At 37.5% G+C, this 19,795-nt stretch overlaps 1 protein-coding gene and 2 pseudogenes across 2 annotated transcripts in view; all 3 read left to right on the top strand.

Moving 5' to 3' along the window:
* Positions 1–19,795, top strand: part of LOC129426343 (uncharacterized) — a 127,303-nt gene that overhangs the window by 53,229 nt on the left and 54,279 nt on the right. The window contains exons 6-14 of one of the 2 annotated variants that reach the window (XM_073867396.1): positions 1,831–7,994; positions 10,989–11,183; positions 11,790–11,866; positions 12,087–12,148; positions 12,392–12,453; positions 12,547–12,608; positions 12,852–13,143; positions 13,461–14,062; positions 14,691–14,752. In XM_073867396.1, the coding sequence (XP_073723497.1) occupies positions 2,090–2,800 (711 nt within the window). In that variant the 5' untranslated portion in view covers positions 1,831–2,089 and the 3' untranslated portion in view covers positions 2,801–7,994; positions 10,989–11,183; positions 11,790–11,866; ... (4 more) ...; positions 13,461–14,062; positions 14,691–14,752. The remainder of the gene's footprint in view (positions 1–1,830; positions 7,995–10,988; positions 11,184–11,789; positions 11,867–12,086; positions 12,149–12,391; positions 12,454–12,546; positions 12,609–12,851; positions 13,144–13,460; positions 14,063–14,690; positions 14,753–19,795) is intronic. The other variant, XR_012369461.1, reaches the window with a different exon arrangement.
* LOC129426685 (U2 spliceosomal RNA) lies at positions 7,853–7,992 on the top strand (annotated as a pseudogene).
* On the top strand, positions 10,611–10,791 carry LOC129434854 (U2 spliceosomal RNA; annotated as a pseudogene).

The raw sequence follows: 19,795 nt of genomic DNA, 5'->3' as shown, positions 1-19,795 counted from the left end.
GCAAAATTCTCTTCAAAGTATTTTATTAAAGAATTGTGTCAGACAGCTTGAAACAACATTCCAAGCTGGTACATAAATCCTCCCATGGGTGGTAAAACTCAGTGTCTTTGTTCTCTAACACATCATACAACTATTTGCTATCCTTACCATGGACACCCTTATCTCCTCCAGGCCCAGCTATGGAATCAGTGTCGGCACCAGAGAATACAGAATGAGGGGGCCTCCTATTTTACTGGTGGGGCACCTGGTTCATCTTATTATTTTATTATTATTATTACTACATGGCACTGTAAAATGCTTGGTACTGATTGGCCACTGGCCAGTCGCAACATTCAAAGGTATTTTATTCCTTGAACAACCGCCTGAAACACAGCCTCACCCGGGTACTGCGAGTGCGAGCGAGTCACGTTAACAGGGACAGTTTAATACCTACGAATTAATACAGAATAAATATGCATAATTAATAACGTAACGTTATATGAGATTGTATTTACAATGATTAAACCGAATGTTCGTCTTTTGACTTTTAACTTGTTTTAACGCGTCTGGAAACGTTTTGCCAGAAGGTTTGCATTTCTTAAAAATAAGCTAATAAAAGACATCAAATCAAAATGATATGTCTATATATTTACACATATAGCAACTAGCCGTGAAATTAGCAGGATTGATACAGCCAGCCAAGTTGTTGTCGCAAATAAATCCCTCACTATAGTAAAACCATAACTTATAATGACGTTAAAGTGCAAGACTGGATAACTCACGCAAATAATAAAGACCAGTATATAACCAAATAACAGCAAAAGAAAACAATGTTACTGACATATCTAACACCAGAATGAACTATGCGTTTACCTTCAGAAGAGCTGCAGGCGACGAGAGGACTTTTTAAAACTTTTTAAGAAGGTCCTTTTATCTGTCGCGAAATTTCTTCGTCTTGCTCAAATGCCAAGACTTACAAGTATTATACATTATTTAGACAGAAAATGAGTTGGCGATTGAGCCCCCGAGCGTGACAGTAACTTTCAGTGCAGACAAAACACTGGGGATACCTTTAAGAATTTGTGTTGTTCAAATGTAGTGGCTGCGTGTATGTAACTGGCTGACTATGTTAGCATTTGTTACCTTTTTATCATCTGCCTCGGCTATCGTGACGGTAATTGTAACAGTTCACTCGGGTTTGTTTACACGCAGTGATGAGCAGACAATGTGGTTCCGAAGCACATTTTTTTATTTCCAACGAAACAGTCTCCATCGCTTTCTTATCAGGTTTACATCATCTGAACACCCGGGTGGCAGGGCAAAACTTGCAAATAAACTTGAGATAAACATGAAAACAGCTCGTATTTCCTTCTGTGTATCACTATTAACAACGCACATGCGAACACAGCGCTCCTCGACTACATTACCCAGAGTTCAGCACGGTCTGCACTACAAGCCCCACATTCTTAAAGATTGTGGGTTAGTATTTTAATTATTATTTTTTATTAATTATACTCCGAATTTTATTCAGTATTCATTGTATAACCAAATGTATTTGCAGCACATTTTTTTAATTATTAAGTTCATTGTTATTTTGAGAAGTAAGGGGGCACAGTGACTCAAGTGGCCGGGCCATGCCCCCTAGGGCCCGCTCGTGGCGCCGACACTGTATGGAATAACACATTCATATGCAAGCACAGAGAGACAACTTAAAACTTAATTCATGTAGACCTTAACCATGTAACACATTAAAAGCATACCATATAAAACATTTATACTAATCTGTAAGATGAAACACTCAAAATTTCATTACCATAGAACTACTTGTGTTTTTTTCTTTTCTTTCTTCAGGTTTATTTACAGCTCGCCTGGAAGGAGAATAAAACACCAGCTTTCACAGGTAAAGTGCCGTTTTATTTATTTATTCTGCTGTTTTACTATTTATCGTCTTTTTAAAGTTTAGTTATTTATTTATTCGTTCATTTAGATATTTATTGGCTGTTTTACGTATTTTAAGAGGCTGTCGGTGCATCTACCATGTCGGTTGCTCGGGCACCACAGCGTGCGTTTTTTATTTTAAAAAAATAAAAGAAATGTAAAGTGTAAAGAAATGGGGCACATTTATGAGGAATGTACCAATGGCAGAAAGTGCAATCTTTGTGGTGAATCCAACCATCTCTACAGAGACTGCCCTAAATCCTTCGCCAACATATTAAAGGCCAAAACGGCAGCGAGAAACCCGACAGAGGCGGTCCCTGAGGTTTTGGAGGGAATTTCAAATACCCAACCAAGCCCAGGGACTGGCCGAGATGGAGCGGAAGGGACGGGCCAAGGGGCAGAGTCAGAAATTAGTAACGGTCGGGAGGAGGAGACTCCGCCCCCCCAACAAGAACAGCAAAATGTGAGTATGGAAGCGGACAAGGAAAGTGAAGCGGAGGAGGAGTCAGATGAATCGACCCCCTCCTCTTTGGAAACGGTACCCGATCTAGAAAACGAGCAAAACGATTCAAATAGTATAGGCGGAACAACTCTAGATTGGTTACCTAATGCTCAGTTGCAGAAAAGACCTGCAGGGTCTCCTCTGTGTCAAACAGGGCAGAAAAAGCTGAGGTCCACCAGCTTAAGTACTGAGGAGGGAGACAGGGTGTGGCCCTCAGCCTCCCCGAATGAGGTGTCATTTCTGCAAATACAGCTAAGAACATCATCGCCAAAGGAGCCGCAAGAGATTGTCTCTGTGGATCCTAAGGCGGTGGGCACCCACCCTCCTGAACCTAATATTATCACTATTAAAGAGGAGCAGGCGTCACAAGAGATTCTTTGATTTAAATGAACTTTGTAGTCCTTTAAATAAAAAGTTTTAGTTCCTTTTTAAGCTCATACATTTTTTACCTAATTTATTGATTACGGCCCTCACAATTTCAACAATTAATGCAAGAAGTGTGAGGTCCACAGTCAGAGCACATACTATTTTATCCTTTTTAAAATCTCAAAAGTCAGATATTTTCTTGCTACAAGAGTGTGCTTTACCTTTTTTATCTAGTTACAGGAAGTGGGAGGAGCTTTGGAGGCCAGGACCCTCCATATGGAGCGGGTCAAATTTCAACAAAAACGATGGAGTGGCGATTTTAATAAACAACCCTCACATTCTGGTTTAGGGGAGCACGGTGGTAAGAGATGGGCGGGCTATTTTAGCGAATATGACTTTTTTAGATAGGGATTTTAATCTTTTAAATGTGTACGGGTTTACAGGTAAAAACGATAGGTATGATCTTTTAGAGGAACTGCAGTCCCACATGCTGGGCAGGGTACCATTAGTGGTAGGGGGAGATTTTAACTGTGTTTTAGCCAAGACTGATAGGAAGAGGGCAGGGGCAGATTTTAGGTTTGACAAGACATCAGTTTTATTGCAAAGTTTAGTTAAGGATTTTAAATTAACTGACTGTTTTAAGACTTTGCATCCAAGAGAGGTGGGCTACACCTGGTTCAGTGGTGATGGCACCAATGCCTCTCGTATTGACTACATTTTCGTACGCGATGGCCCACCGACTGATGCTATATTAACACCCTTGTTTTTTTTCCGATCACGTTATGCTGTCTTGCACCATTTCTTTTGCCACAAAATTGATGATAGGGCAAGGGCTCTGGAAACTGAATTGCTCCCTTTTGCAGGATGAGGAGATAATTAGTGACTACAGGGAGCAATTCAGTCAATGGCAGACTCTCCAGGACTTTTTCGATTCACGTGCACAGTGGTGGGAGGTGGTGAAACACAGGACGAGACTGTTTTTTAGAAAGAAAGGGATTGAAAAAAAGAACAAAGAAAAAAGATGCATGTCGGAACTGCAAAAAAGATTACAAAGGTATTTTAAGTTTGTAAATGAAGGGTTTGACTTTAATGAAGAACTAAATGAGGTTAAAAAAGAAATGGCTGATTTAGAAAGACAAAGAAGCAAAGGGTTGATTTTAAAAAAGGTAAGAAAGGAAGCCATAGAAAACATTTTGGGAAATTTAGAAATGAAAATTGAAAATGAGTGTGCTATTTTAACCCAAGATTTTACTCTTTTAGAGCTTACAAAATGTATGAAGGATTTTAAAACAGGTAAGTCGCCGGGAAGTGACGGCCTTCCCGTGGAATTTTACTCAAAATTTTGGGACATTTTAGCACCAGAACTTTTAATGGTTTTTAAGGACTTTGACAGACTGGACAAACTCCCTGACAGTTTTAGACTAGGCATTGTTTCGCTTTTACATAAAAAAGGAGACAAGACAGACTTAAAAACGTGGAGACCAATCAGCCTTTTAAATTTGGATTGCAAACTTTTTAGCAAGCTATTAGCAACACGTATGTCCGTGTTTTTAAAGGACGTGATCCATCCGGATCAAGCGTGCGCTGTGCCCGGGAAGAGGATCACGGACAGTCTGATAATCATTCGGGATGCCATCTGTTTTGCGGGGGACAGAAACATTGGCCTCATAGTGCTAAATTTAGATTTTGAAAAAGCTTTTGATCGGGTCTCGCACCAGTACCTATTGCGGGTACTGGAGAAAATGGGGTTCCCAGGGAGGTTTTTAGCATGGGTGGGATTGCTGTATAATGATATAACCAGCAAAATTCTCGTAAACGGGCATTTAACAAAAGCTGTTAACATACACAGCGGCGTCTGTCAAGGTTGCCCATTATCCCCGCTCTTGTATGTGGCATGCATTGAGCCACTGGCACAGCTCTTGAGAAGGGACCAACGGATCGAAGGACTCAAACTTCCAGGAGGTTTGACAGCAAAATGTGTTTTATACATGGACGATGTGACAATTTTAACGACTGACTTTTTATCTGTCCGGAGAGCTTTGGAACTAACAGATTATTATGGACGGGCCTCAGGCTCTAAATTAAACAGAGACAAGTCATAGGCCCAGCTCTTCGGACAGTGGCGCGACATAGACGTGGAAGGACTGGACGTAACTCTAAGGGAAAATTATATTAAAATTCTAGGTATAAAATTTGATAGGGAGGGTGGTGGACGAGGAAATTGGACTGATACTTTAGGAAAAGTAAGACAGCGACTGGGTTTATGGGGACTAAGGAATTTAACAATGGAGGGGAAGATTTTAGTTTTTAAAGCAGTGATTTTACCTCTGTTTTTATTGTTGTGTTCTGTTTTTAGCCCCCCCAGGTCCTTCATTTTAGCGGTGGAACATGCTGTCTTTTATTTTCTCTGGGGGTCCAGGTGGGAGAGAATAAAGAGAGAAACTGTCAAAAAACGAAAGGAAAATGGAGGCAAAGGACACCCAGACCTTGGTCTTTTTTTAGGGAGTAATTTTACTGCTTTACATTTGAAGTATGCCACATCCCCATCCAGTGACAAGACCGCAGCATTAGTCAAGTTCTGGATGGGGTCATATTTACGCTATCTGAAAATGTTAACAGTAGATCTTAGAACCCCAGTGTCTTTTCACTTGCCAAAAGAATATGTTTTTATTAAGAAATTTCTAATGAAACATGACTTGGAACGTGAAAATTTGAATGTTTTAAAGGACCATAAAATTATTATCTCTGTTGTGCAGGATCGGGAGAAGGTGAGCCCAGTACCAGGCCTAACGGAGATTGAGGCAAAATCAGTGTGGAGGAACGCAGCCCAGCCCACCCTGCCCTTCAGAACCATCAAAAGGACCTGATGTGGATGGCGGCCCATGAGATCCTACCGACCAGGGCGGTCATGCACTCCCGCGGCATGGCCGCCAACGCAAAGTGCCCACGGCTCAAGTGCAACCAGGAAGAGACCGTGCGGCACGTCCTCTGGGACCGTGACCGGCCCCCTGGTTTTCCCGTGCCTGCCAGTGGGTGGGATCCAGATGGACTATAATCTCGCCGTCCTAGGGGTGGGCCGGAGGACAAAGGATTTAACATCGGAACAGTTCACAACGCTCTGGCTCACCCTGAACGCTATAATGGACGCAATCTGGACTGCCAGAAACCTGCTGGTGGGGAAACGGGTGACGGTCCCCCTCCACGCCACCGTCCTTGGTCGCCCGTAGATGTACCCTCACCACTTTCGGCTACAGGAGCAGCGGGCCAGAGCGTACAGATCTCCTCTGGGCCCCTGAAGCCGGGATTGATTGCCTGGGACTGAAGGGTGAGAGTGGGCCCATAGGGAAGGCTCACCTCCCCGGTCAAGCACAACAGAGTTTTGTTTTTAAAACTTTTATTATTTAAAATGTTTTATTATTCGAGGATTACTCACCAGCTATGTTGCATTGTTTTATTCTGGCTTTTAAAACACACTGGAAGCACTTTTAATATATGTAAAAATTTAATCTAGTCTTTAATCTAGATTTAAAAGTGCCTACTGTTAAAACACATCTGATCTCATCTGAAAGCTGATTCCAGGTTCAAACTGTTTTATTCTTTTATACTGTTTTATTCGTACTGTTTTAAATCATTCAATAAATGCAAAGTTAAACTGATGTGTTTTTAATCTAGATTTAAAAGTGTCTACTGTTGAAACACATCTGATCTCTTCTGAAAGCTAACTCCAGCTACAGGTTCATACTGTTGTATTCTTTTATACTGTTTTATTCGTACTGTTTTAAATCATTCAGAAAATGCAAAGTTTAACCGATCATACTGTTGTATTATTTTATACTGTTTCATTCGTACTGTTTTAAATCATTCAGTAAATGCAAAGTTAAACCGATGTGTTTTTAATCTAGATTTGAAACACATCTGATCTCTTCTGAAAGCTGATTCCAGCTACAGGTTCAAACTGTTTTATTCTTTTATACTGTTTTATTTGTACTGTTTTAAATCATTTAGTAAATGCAAAGTTAAACCGATGTGTTTTTAAATTAGATTCAAAAGTGTTTACTGTTGAAACACATCTGATCTCTTCTGAAAGCTGATTCCAGCTACAGGTTCATACTGCTGTATTCTTTTATACTGTTTTATTCGTACTGTTTTAAATCATTCAGTAAATGCAAAGTTAAACCGATCATACTTTTGTATTCTTTTATACTGTTTCATTCGTACTGTTTTAAATCATTCAGTAAATGCAAAGTTAAACCGATGTGTTTTTCATCTAGATTTAAAAGTGTCTACTGTTGAAACACATCTGATCTCTTTTGAAAGCTGATTCCAGCACCAGGTGGCATATTAACTGAATGCTGATGCACCTTGTATTTCGATTGCTTTGTATGCTTAAAACATGTGAAGAATTGACAATAAATAATAATCTTTATCAAGTGTTATACATTAAAAAAGTGGATAAATAACAAAAATGTCACTCCTGACAGCTAATAAATTAATGTTTTTTTATAGCACCATTGAGGTGAGCACTTTTCAAGGCAAGATTCTTTATAGAACCGTATAAAAAGTTTCCATATAGTACCAAAAAACGGGTTCTGCTATGGTTACATGCTGAAGAACCCTTATTTGGTACTTTTTAGGAGCATTTGTCTTAAGAGTGTTGCGTAGGTTCGAAACTTTCAAACTTGAAACCAAGTTTTATTTGTGGTGTGGACATGAACACGCTGCAGGCATTCAAATGTAATTTGTAATTTATTGTCTTATTTCGTATTTAACAAATAGCTATACAACTGGTGTTCCTCAATTTTAGGGCCTATTTTGTTTAGTATATCAGTTTTGTTCAGTTTTTTATGTGCATGCAAAAAGCAATCAGCAAGCAAATTAACTGAAGCTTTACCTTCATGTTCTTTTTGTATAACTGTTTCTGTATGTATTTTATGTATTTGTATGTTTTTTTACACGTATAGAGTGAAATGCACACGGTGAGGAATGGACCCAGACCTTCAGTGCCAGACCTCTGACCCGTTAACCTCCATCCCGACAGCCAGCGCCTTCTCCGGCTCCCATTGCGGTATCGCTTCTCGGCTTTTTGGATAAGATCAAGTGGACACCGGGGACTACAAGTTTAAATGGATTTTTGACCTTCGGAAATGGAAGCGAGGCTTGCTCCGTCCACTCCATGCATCGACTCGGACGCTTTCCGGGCATAAATAAGGTGAGTTTAAAACCAGAGTTTGCTTCTTTTGGGCGTGGTTGCCAGTTTGGTTTCCAATCCGTGATCTATAATATGTTGCGCGTTCTATAATATGTTGCGCGTTCCTTGTTTCTCGTTCGCTTAGTACTTTTGTGTGTTTCTATTCCACGTAAAGCTAACATCAAAACGATTGTGGAAAGCGCTACATAGATTGTTTTCAAAGAAAAAACGACAACAACGAGAAACAAACCCATGTTAAAATGGGTCAAATTATTTAGGCGGAGCACACTGTCGCGTTGAACAAAGATAATGGCGCGTGCACACAACGAATGTGTATTGTGGAAAAGTTTGGCCCAGATGCATGTTCGCATGTGTCTTCGGTGGATACTAAAAAGATAAACATCTGCCCGGTGATCTAGTTTGTAGACAATATATTTATATATGCAACGGAAGTTAATTTAAACAAGCAAAAAATTGGCCAGTGGGGTAGGACAGTTTTTCTTGAAATAATGTTTATGGTAAAAGTTCACGACTTTTTTTTTCTTACCCAGTAGGCAGATTTATTTGCTTGTTTTAAGCATAAAATAATCATAAACAGGAAAATTAATTGTATAGGCGGAGCACACAGGGTTTTTTTTTCGTTCAAAGAAAAGCGTGGCATGAAGGAATGTTTGACTGAAATGGAATTTCGCCCTCTATTTTCCTTACAAACATAAACCAGAGAGAATGGTCAGATGGCATCGAGTTGCACCTTGTATTCGGTGATTGATTCAGGGAAAAAATGGAATATATCTATATATAAACACAATTGTTTTGTTGAACAGAGACAATGGCGGCATGCTCCAGCGTCGCCTATATGCCCATTTCACAAAATGGCGGCTTTGACCGGAAGTAGGGAAAACATCTTACTGTAATGACGGGGGTCTTTGTCCAAAGTGCGCACATTTGGAGAAGTACATACACGTTTTACTTCTCATTTTTTTTAGACTGAATAATTATTTCTTATTCATTCCAAAGTATGCGACGTGATGATCTAGTCATATGTGTTATTCCTCGTTTGCTTGCATGTGTAACCTTTGGTTAAAGGTATGAAAAGGAACCGACTAGGTCACCTGGGTTATTTATTCACACAGGAAAATAGATTGAACCCAAGAGAAAAATTAAACAAACAAAAAAGTTACAAAAATATGAAAAGGACCCTGCTGGTTCGGATGGGATTAAAGACAGAGACGTGACTCTCCAAAAATAGTACAAATTTATTTTTTACAGAAAGTGCTTAAAAATATTTAAAAAATAACATTTACGGCCCACCAGTTATTTACCCACAATTGGAGAGACATGATTAAATCCACTTTTTAACAGAAGGGACAAACACAGAGCAAATCAGTGCATAGTTCTTAAAAGCAGTGATGAACCAAAAATAAACCAAAACACACAAACATACTTTCGCCTTCTGTTTAAGTCTCAAAAAACACCGCTCAGATATTACATGTGGAAATAGGTATATAAATGGTACATACACTTATATACACACGTAAAGAAAGAAAAAAACTGCAGGACAGCAAAATACAGATAACTCCCGATGACTATTTAAACAGCGTCCAAGCGGCTCACGGAGCAAAAATACAAAGCCTGTTAGTTTAATAAACTAAATCAAAATGGTTTATTTTTTATTTGCTTTTTTTACCTGGGTTTTTGGGAATACTTTTATATATTTCACAGCTATATAATTGATTATAATAACGCACTTTTTGTTTATAAACACAATGAAATACATTAACACATGATAATGTGGTAACAAATCAAATGTGCATTTAAATGCAACAAGCGAAATAAATAATTAAAGCAAATCTATGTAAGCAAACGAGGAATAAAACACACACCGCGATTAGAAAATCAGATCGCATGCTTTGTAATTGAAAATAAATAATAATTAATTCTAAAGAAATAAGAAGTAAAATGTGTAAGTATTCCTCAAAATGTGTGACCCCGTTCATCACAGCAAACGGGAGCAGACCCGAATAGGTATGTCTAGTTATTTTATTAAAAATTTCCAGCCGTCTGTAAATTCATGTTTGGAAGAAAAAAAGTAAATTGAGGTCTGTCTTGCTGTTTGCAATTCTTAAATCGAGATGCATTTACTGGTTAAGCAAAGTGGCTTAAGATATTATGTGTTGTAATAATTGAAATAAATTCTAAAAATCAACAGGTTTATATTTAAAACAAGTAAAAAATATCTATCGGTGGGGTAGGAAAAATAAACTTAATTTCTGTTCCAACTTAATGCAATAATAAACTCAATTTGGGTTTGTTTTTCTTGCCCCACTGGCAGATGTTTTTACTTGATTTGGGCCTTAACCTGTTACATTTTAGAATTTATTTCTGTAAACAAGACTTAAAATCTAAGCCACTTTGCTTAAGTAAATGCATCTCGATTTAAGAATTCTTTTTTACTCGAAAACAGGAAAAAAATACTAAGTAAACGAACAGATTTGGATGTTTAAAACACTTTAACACTTTTTTTTCACTCTACCCTTCATATTACATACTACTTCATATTAGAGTTAAATGCCCGCTAGCCTCCACCCCGAAAGCCAGCGCCTTCGCCGGCTCCCCTTTGGCTGCGTCTATTGCGGTATCGCTTCTCGGCCTTTTGGCTAAGATCAAGTGTAGTATCTGTTTAATGTCTGATACGTCTCCTACCCGGGGACTATACATTAAATGGATTTTTGACCTTCGGAAATGGAAGCGGAGCTTGCTCCTTCCACTCCATGCATCGACATGGTATTGCAGTGTTTCCATGAACGGTGCGCTCCCCTTCTCGGGGACAAATAAGTCAGGTTAAAAAACAGAATTTGTTTCTTTTGTGCGTGAATGACAGAGTGTTTTCTAATTCGTGTGTTTTAAAAGTGCTGTGTATTCGTTGGCATTATTGGTTTAACGAAAAGCTTGCATGGAAATGAACACGCTGATAAAGAAATGTTTTTGTAATGTATTTAATTATTTTCCTTACAGTTTACGGAGGTGATACCAGGACGAATTAAACAGCCTCGACACAGCTGAAGGCGCAACAAAATCGAACGAGACAGTTTGGGATGTTAAAAACACCTGAAAACTTTTTTTTTCACTGCCCTTCATACTACAGCTGTCAAAAAACCACAGCAACGTCGACACGCCTGGAAGCATAGCTGTATTTGTTTAAGACAACGGGTAAAGTATTTTCTTGATTACCTAAATGACTTGCAGTAAGAAAATATTTTAATTTATAATGATAATTCTGTCATCATTTATTCATCCTCGTGTTGTTTTCAACCTGTATGCATTCGTATTTTTTCTGATTAACACAAAAGAAGATATTTTGAGGAACGATTGTAAACCCACAGCAGATAGTGACCATTGACTTCCATAGTAGGAATAAAAAATATGATGGAATTTAATAGGTACCATCAACTGTGTGCTAACCATCATTTTTCAAAATATTTTCTTCATCATTTATCACGATACTTCCAAAATATTTTTTCCTACTATGAAAGTCAATGATAATGTATTTCATTATTTGCTTTACAAGCTTGAAAACGATAGGTTGGAATCCAGGTGACAGGATTCTATTGTAGTCACAAACAGTTAAACGGGTCAAAAAATCACCATTTACCTTTTAAAACATTTTGAAAATTGCTTGCTTATGCTGGGAGTAAAGGTATTTAATGCAGTTTGCATCCTGTTTTCAACTTTTTGGAGCCGGTGTGTCTGTGTTCTTGGGGCACATCTACATGTAAGAGCAGAATTGCTTATTATTCTTCTTTATTTCTTGTATAGGTCAATTATGACTGAAGAAGAGGTCACCAAATGAAGACCACAGCCAGGTGACGGGATTCTGTGGTAATCACAAACAGGTAAACCAGTAAAATAATCATCATTTATTATTAAAATAGTTTTGAAAATTAAAGTTCTGTGTGTTCTTATTGTACTTTATTTATTTCTGCAGGTAAGCACCATACCGTAAGCTTCAATCCCTTTATGGCGAGTAAGGTTCATGCTGTTTTATTCTTTTATACTGTTTTATTTTAAATCATTCAGTAAATGCAAAGTTAAACCGATGTGTTTTTAATCTAGATTTAAAAGTGCCTACTGTTGAAACACATCTGATCTCATCTGAAAGCTGATACAAGCTACAGGTTCATACTGTTGTATTCTTTTACACTGTTTTATGCGTACTGTTTTAAATCATTCAGTACATGCAAAGTTAAACCAATCATATTGTTGTGTTCTTTTATACTGTCTTATTCGTACTGTTTTAAATCATTCAGTAAATGCAAAGTTAAACCGATCATACTGGTGTGTTATTTTATACTGTTTTATTCGTACTGTTTTAAATCATTCAGTAAATGCAAAGTTAAACCGATGTGTTTTTAATCTAGATTTAAAGGTGCCTACTGATGAAACACATCTGATCTCATCTGAAAGCTGATTCCAGATACAGGTTCATACTGTTGAATTCTTTTATACTGTTTTATTCGTACCGTTTTAAATCATTCAGTAAGTGCAAAGTTAAACCGATGTGTTTTTAATCTAGATTTAAAAGTGCCTACTGTTGAAACACATCTGATCTCATCTGAAAGCTGATTCCAGCTACAGGTTCATACTGTTGTATTCTTTTACACTGTTTTATGCGTACTGTTTTAAATCATTCAGTACATGCAAAGTTAAACCGATCATACTGTTGTATTCTTTTATACTGTCTTATTCGTACTGTTTTAAATCATTAAGTAAATGCAAAGTTAAACCGATCATACTGGTGTGTTATTTTATACTGTTTAATTCGTACTGTTTTAAATCATTCAGTAAATGCAAAGTTAAACCGATGTGTTTTTAATCTAGATTTAAAGGTGCCTACTGATGAAACACATCTGATCTCATCTGAAAGCTGATTCCAGATACAGGTTCATACTTTTGTATTCTTTTATACTGATTCATTCGTATTGTTTTAAATCATTCAGTAAATGCAAAGTTAAACCGATCATACTGGTGTGTTATTTTATACTGTTTCATTCGTACTGTTTTAAATCATTCAGTAAATGCAAAGTTAAACCGATGTGTTTTTAATCTAGATTTAAAGGTGCCTACTGATGAAACACATCTGATCTCATCTGAAAGCTGATTCCAGATACATGTTCATACTGTTGTACTAATTCATACTGTTTCATTCGTACTGTTTTAAATCATTCAGTGAATGCAAAGTTAAACCGATCATACTGTTGTATTCTTTTATACTGTTTCATTCGTACTGTTTTAAATCATTCAGTGAATGCAAAGTTAAACCGATCATACTGTTGTATTCTTTTATACTGTTTCATTCGTACTGTTTTAAATCATTCAGTAAATGCAAAGTTAAACGATCATACTGTTGTGTTATTTTATACTGTTTTATTCGTACTGTTTTAAATCATTCAGTAAATGCAAAGTTAAACCGATGTGTTTTTAATCTAGATTTAAAGGTGCCTACTGATGAAACACATCTGATCTCATCTGAAAGCTGATTCCAGATACAGGTTCATACTGTTGTACTAATTCATACTGTTTCATTCGTACTGTTTTAAATCATTCAGTGAATGCAAAGTTAAACCGATCATACTGTTGTATTCTTTTATACTGTTTTATTCGTACTGTTTTAAAACATTCAGTAAATGCAAAGTTAAACCGATGTGTTTTTAATCTAGATTTAAAAGTGCCTACTGTTGAAACACATCTGATCTCATCTGAAAGCTGATTCCAGCTAGAGGTTCATACTGTTGTAATCTTTTATAATGTTTCATTCATACTGTTTTAAATTATCCAGTAAATGCAAAGTTAAACCGATGTGTTTTTAATCTAGATTTAAAAGTGTCTACTGTTGAAACACATCTGATCTTTTCTGAAAGCTGATTCCAGCTACAGGTTCATACTGTTGTATTCTTTTATACTGTTTTATTCGTACCGTTTTAAATCATTTAGTAAGTGCAAAGTTAAACCGATGTGTTTTTAATCTAGATTTAAAAGTGTCTACTGTTGAAACACATCTGATCTTTTCTGAAAGCTGATTCCAGCTACAGGTTCATACTCTTGTATTCTTTTATACTGTTTTATTCGTACCGTTTTAAATCATTCAGTAAATGCAAAGTTAAACCGATCATACTGTTGTGTTATTTTATACTGTCTTATTCGTACTGTTTTAAATCATTCAGTAAATGCAAAGTTAAACCGATGTGTTTTTAATCTAGATTTAAAAGTGCCTACTGTTGAAGCACATCTGATCTCATCAGAAAGCTGATTCCAGCTACAGGTTCATACTCTTGTATTCTTTTATACTGTTTTATTCGTACCGTTTTAAATCATTCAGTAAATGCAAAGTTAAACTGATATGTTTTTAATCTAGATTTAAAAGTGCCTACTGTTGAAACACATTTCATCTCATCTGAAAGCTGATTCCAGCTACAGGTTCATACTGTTGTTTTCTTTTACACTGTTTTATGCGTACTGTTTTAAATCATTCAGTACATGCAAAGTTAAACCGATCATACTGTTGTATTCTTTTATACTGTCTTATTCGTACTGTTTTAAATCATTCAGTAAATGCAAAGTTAAACCGATCATACTGGTGTGTTATTTTATACTGTTTTATTCGTACTGTTTTAAATCATTCAGTAAATGCAAAGTTAAACCGATGTGTTTTTAATCTAGATTTAAAAGTGCCTACTGATGAAACACATCTGATCTCATCTGAAAGCTGATTCCAGATACAGGTTAATACTGTTGTACTAATTCATACTGTTTCATTCGTACTGTTTTAAATCATTCAGTAAATGCAAAGTTAAACCGATCATACTGTTGTATTCTTTTATACTGTTTTAAATCATTCAGTAAATGCAAAGTTAAACCGATATGTTTTTAATCTAGATCTAAAAGTGTCTTCTGTTGAAACACATCTGATCTCTTCTGAAAGCTGATTCCAGGTACAGGTTCATACTGTTGTATTCTTTTATACAGTTTTATTCGTACTTTTTTAAATCATTCAGTAAATGCAAAGTTAAACCGATCATACTGTTGTATTCTTTTATACTGTTTTATTCGTACTGTTTTATATTCTTCAGTAAATGCAAAGTTAAACCGATGTGTCTTTAATCTAGGTTTAAAAGTGCCCACTGTTGAAACACATCTGATCTCATTTGAAAGCTGATTCCAGCTACAGGTTCATACTGTTGTATTCTTTTATACTGTGATATTCGTACCGTTTTAAATCATTCAGTAAATGCAAAGTTAAACCGATGTGTTTTTAATCTAGATCTAAAAGTGTCTTCTGTTGAAACACATCTGATCTCTTCTGAAAGCTGATTCCAGCTACAGGTTCATACTGTTGTATTCTTTTATACTGTTTTATTCGTACTGTTTTAAATCATTCAGTAAATGCAAAGTTAAACCGATCATACTGTTGTATTCTTTTATACTGTTTTATTCGTACTGTTTTAAATCATTCAGTAAATGCAAAGTTAAACCGATGTGTCTTTAATCTAGATTTAAAAGTGCCTGCTGTTAAAGCACATCTAATCTCTTCTGAAAGCTGATTCCAGCTACAGGTTCATGCTGTTGTATTCTTTTATACTGTTTCATTTGTACTGTTGTGTTTTTAATCTAGATCTAAAAGTGTCTTCTGTTGAAACACATCTGATCTCTTCTGAAAGCTGATTCCAGCTACAGGTTCATACTGTTGTATTCTTTTATACTGTTTTATTTGTACTGTTTTAAATCATTCAGTAAATGCAAAGTTAAACCGATCATACTGTTGTATTCTTTTATACTGTTTTAAATCATTCAGGAAATGCAAAGTTAAACCGATGTGTTTTTAATCTAGATCTAAAAGTGTCTTCTGTTGAAACACATCTGATCTCTTCTGAAAGCTGATTCCAGGTACAGGTTCATATTGTTGTATTCTTTTATACTGTTTCATTCGTACTGTTTTAAATCCTTCAGTCAATGCAAAGTTAAACCGATGTGTTTTTAATCTAGATTTAAAAGTGCCTACTGTGGAAACACGTCTGATCTCATCTGAAAGCTGATTCCAGCTACAGGTTCATACTGTTGTTTTCTTTTATACTGTTATATTCGTACCGTTTTAAATCATTCAGTAAATGCAAAGTTAAACCGATGTGTTTTTAATCTAGATCTAAAAGTGTCTTCTGTTGAAACACATCTGATCTCTTCTGAAAGCTACAGGTTCATACTGTTGTATTCTTTTATACTGTTTTATTCGTACTGTTTTAAATCATTCAGTAAATGCAAAGTTAAACCGATCATACTGTTGTATTCTTTTATACTGTTTTATTCGTACTGTTTTAAATTCATTCAGTAAATGCAAAGTTAAACCGATGTGTCTTTAATCTAGGTTTAAAAGTGCCCACTGTTGAAAAACATCTGATCTCATCTGAAAGCTGATTCCAGCTACAGGTTCATATTGTTGTATTCTTTTATACTGTTTCATTCGTACTGTTTTAAATCATTCAGTAAATGCAAAGTTAAACCGATCATACTGTTGTATTCTTTTATACTGTGAGTTTCGTACCGTTTTAAATCATTCAGTAAATGCAAAGTTAAACCGATGTGTTTTTAATCTAGATCTAAAAGTGTCTTCTGTTGAAACACATCTGATCTCTTCTGAAAGCTGATTCCAGGTACAGGTTCATATTGTTGTATTCTTTTATACTGTTTCATTCGTACTGTTTTAAATCCTTCAGTCAATGCAAAGTTAAACCGATGTGTTTTTAATCTAGATTTAAAAGTGCCTACTGTGGAAACACGTCTGATCTCATCTGAAAGCTGATTCCAGCTACAGGTTCATACTGTTGTATTCTTTTATACTGTTATATTCGTACCGTTTTAAATCCTTCAGTAAATGCAAAGTTAAACCGATGTGTTTTTAATCTAGATCTAAAAGTGTCTTCTGTTGAAACACATCTGATCTCTTCTGAAAGCTACAGGTTCATACTGTTGTATTCTTTTATACTGTTTTATTCGTACTGTTTTAAATCATTCAGTAAATGCAAAGTTAAACCGATCATACTGTTGTATTCTTTTATACTGTTTTATTCGTACTGTTTTAAATCATTCAGTAAATGCAAAGTTAAACCGATGTGTCTTTAATCTAGGTTTAAAAGTGCCCACTGTTGAAACACATCTGATCTCATCTGAAAGCTGATTCCAGCTACAGGTTCATACTGTTGTATTCTTTTATACTGTTTTATTCGTACTGTTTTAAATCATTCAGTAAATGCAAAGTTAAACCGATCATACTGTTGTATTCTTTTATACTGTGAGTTTCGTACCGTTTTAAATCATTCAGTAAATGCAAAGTTAAACCGATGTGTTTTTAATCTAGATCTAAAAGTGTCTTCTGTTGAAACACATCTGATCTCTTCTGAAAGCTGATTCCAGCTACAGGTTCATACTGTTGTATTCTTTTATACTGTTTTATTCGTACTGTTTTAAATCATTCAGTAAATGCAAAGTTAAACCGATCATACTGTTGTATTCTTTTATACTGTTGTATTCTTTTATACTGTTTTAAATCATTCAGTAAATGCAAAGTTAAACCGATGTGTTTTTAATCTAGATCTAAAAGTGTCTTCTGTTGAAACACATCTGATCTCTTCTGAAAGCTGATTCCAGCTACAGGTTCATACTGTTGTATTCTTTTATACTGTTTTATTTGTACTGTTTTAAATCATTCAGTAAATGCAAAGTTAAACCGATCATACTGTTGTATTCTTTTATACTGTTTTAAATCATTCAGTAAATGCAAAGTTAAACCGATATGTTTTTAATCTAGATCTAAAAGTGTCTTCTGTTGAAACACATCTGATCTCTTCTGAAAGCTGATTCCAGGTACAGGTTTGTCACAGGAGTGACGATCTTTTGGGCGGAACCAAAAGTTGGGAAAGTTTGGTTCCGCCCGGATGTTTCCGCCCGGACCGGGAAGAGAAAACACCGGACATCCGGTAACATCGCGAGGGCTGTAATCAGCCAAACTACGTACAGCTGTGGGTTATTAAGAGGAGCGCCGGGTGATTGGACGATGACAACACCCAGGAGAGTATTTAAGAGCAGTTTAAACCACAGTTTGGGTCGATGTTATCCCTGTTGTTGGTGTGTGCCGCAGCGCTGAGTTGGGCTCGCCTGGCACGCTATTTGGATCGCTGTACTTGCTCTCTCTCTCGTTTTGCATCGTGGACTTCTGTTGATGGAGATACCGAAGACCTTATAGGTTGGAGAGTAAACGGATATTGACATTGGATGAGAGAAACAAAGGAAGAAGGAACGTACCATCGTGAGTATACATCTGTGGAAAAGTGGTGTTGGCGACTGGAGAACCGTCTTATCTATGTATCTGGAGTCATTGCAGGATGAAATCAACCTAGGGAAGTGTGGGACGAAGAAAGTACCGTAGTCGTGAGTAACAGAATCCATTTATTGGAAGTGAATTGCATGTACTTGACCTGTATATCTTTTTGAGTGTTTCCAAGCGAGAGCGGGTGGCCCTGCCCCTGAGTCAGCGTGGTGGGTGAGCCAAAGGGTCCTTGTGTGAAACAGCTACAGTGACGAAAACAACCACTAGGCCGTGTTACCATCTCCACATTCTCGCCCAGAGCGAAGTGAAGGAAGACGGGCGTCTATTGTGTGCACTGAGCGTGGTGGGTGAGTCTTGGATGTAGAAATTTCACTTTGAAGTGGTGCTGTGTGTATTGCAGTGAGATTGCTGTGTCTTGTCAGACGTACCCCGCCTCCAGTCACTCGTCTCGGGGCGCTGAAGAGGAAAGCGGTTCTAGAATAAACCTGTGTATGATTATGCTGTGAGTGTGTTTCAGCCTTACAATCACGGAGTGGCCTCCTGAAGTATTTTCGCGGCCAAACGCTTGGCGGACTTGTGTTAGGAGTGGCGGTGAAGAACTGTGCGATTGGCGGTGTGTGAGTATTACAAATCATATTGCTACCTTACCTGTGTGTTTTCATCGTCGCAGAGCTAGAGGCGAAGGAGATCCGCCGCCCCGAGGTCTCTACGAAGGGGCGTCCCGGTCCAGTTTTCGATTGCCAACGGGCATCGAGGAAAGGGCAGCGCTCGACCCGGTGTGACGGCGTGACGTTCTCGCCCCTCTGTTAGACCAACGAGCTCGCCGAGAGGGTTTAGCCCCCGGCGCCACCTTAAAACCACTGTCCAGTTGACGCATTGCGTAAACCAGCTATCGTAAGTCCGCCACCCTGTAAAGTATAGCGTAACCTGTTAAGTCTGTTGATCAACAGGGAAGAGGAGTGTGCTGTGAGAGTTGTGAAGAGAACCACACCTACCTAGAAGCTGTAGTCAGCGAAGAGGTGAGAGAACCAATTGAAAACGATTCACTGTGTCCCTGTGTCCTAGCTGTCGTCTGTGGGAAGAGAGAGCCAGCGTGGACGCTAAGATACCGAGCTGTGAAGAGCAACCACACCTACCTAGAAGCTGTAGTCAGCAAAGAGGTGAGAGAACCAATTGGAAACGATTCACTGTGTCCCTGTGTCCCAGCTGTCGTCTGTGGGAAGAGAGAGAGCCAGCGTGAATGCTAAGATACCGAGCTGTGAAGAGAACCACACCTACCTAGAAGCTGTAGTCAGCGAAGAGGTGAGAGAACCATTGGAAAACGATTCACTGTGTCCCTGTGTCCCAGCTGTCGTCTGTGGGAAGAGAGAGAGCCAGCGTGAACGTTAAGACACCGAGCTGTGAAGAGAACCATACCTACCTAGAAGCTGTATTCAGCGAAGAGGTG

Source organism: Misgurnus anguillicaudatus, chromosome 5, assembly GCF_027580225.2.
Source record: "Misgurnus anguillicaudatus chromosome 5, ASM2758022v2, whole genome shotgun sequence".
In the NCBI taxonomy this organism is placed as follows: Eukaryota; Metazoa; Chordata; class Actinopteri; order Cypriniformes; family Cobitidae; genus Misgurnus; species Misgurnus anguillicaudatus.
The sequence above is the reverse complement of the archived record's forward strand: the minus strand, read 5'-3'. Positions and strand labels throughout refer to the sequence as shown.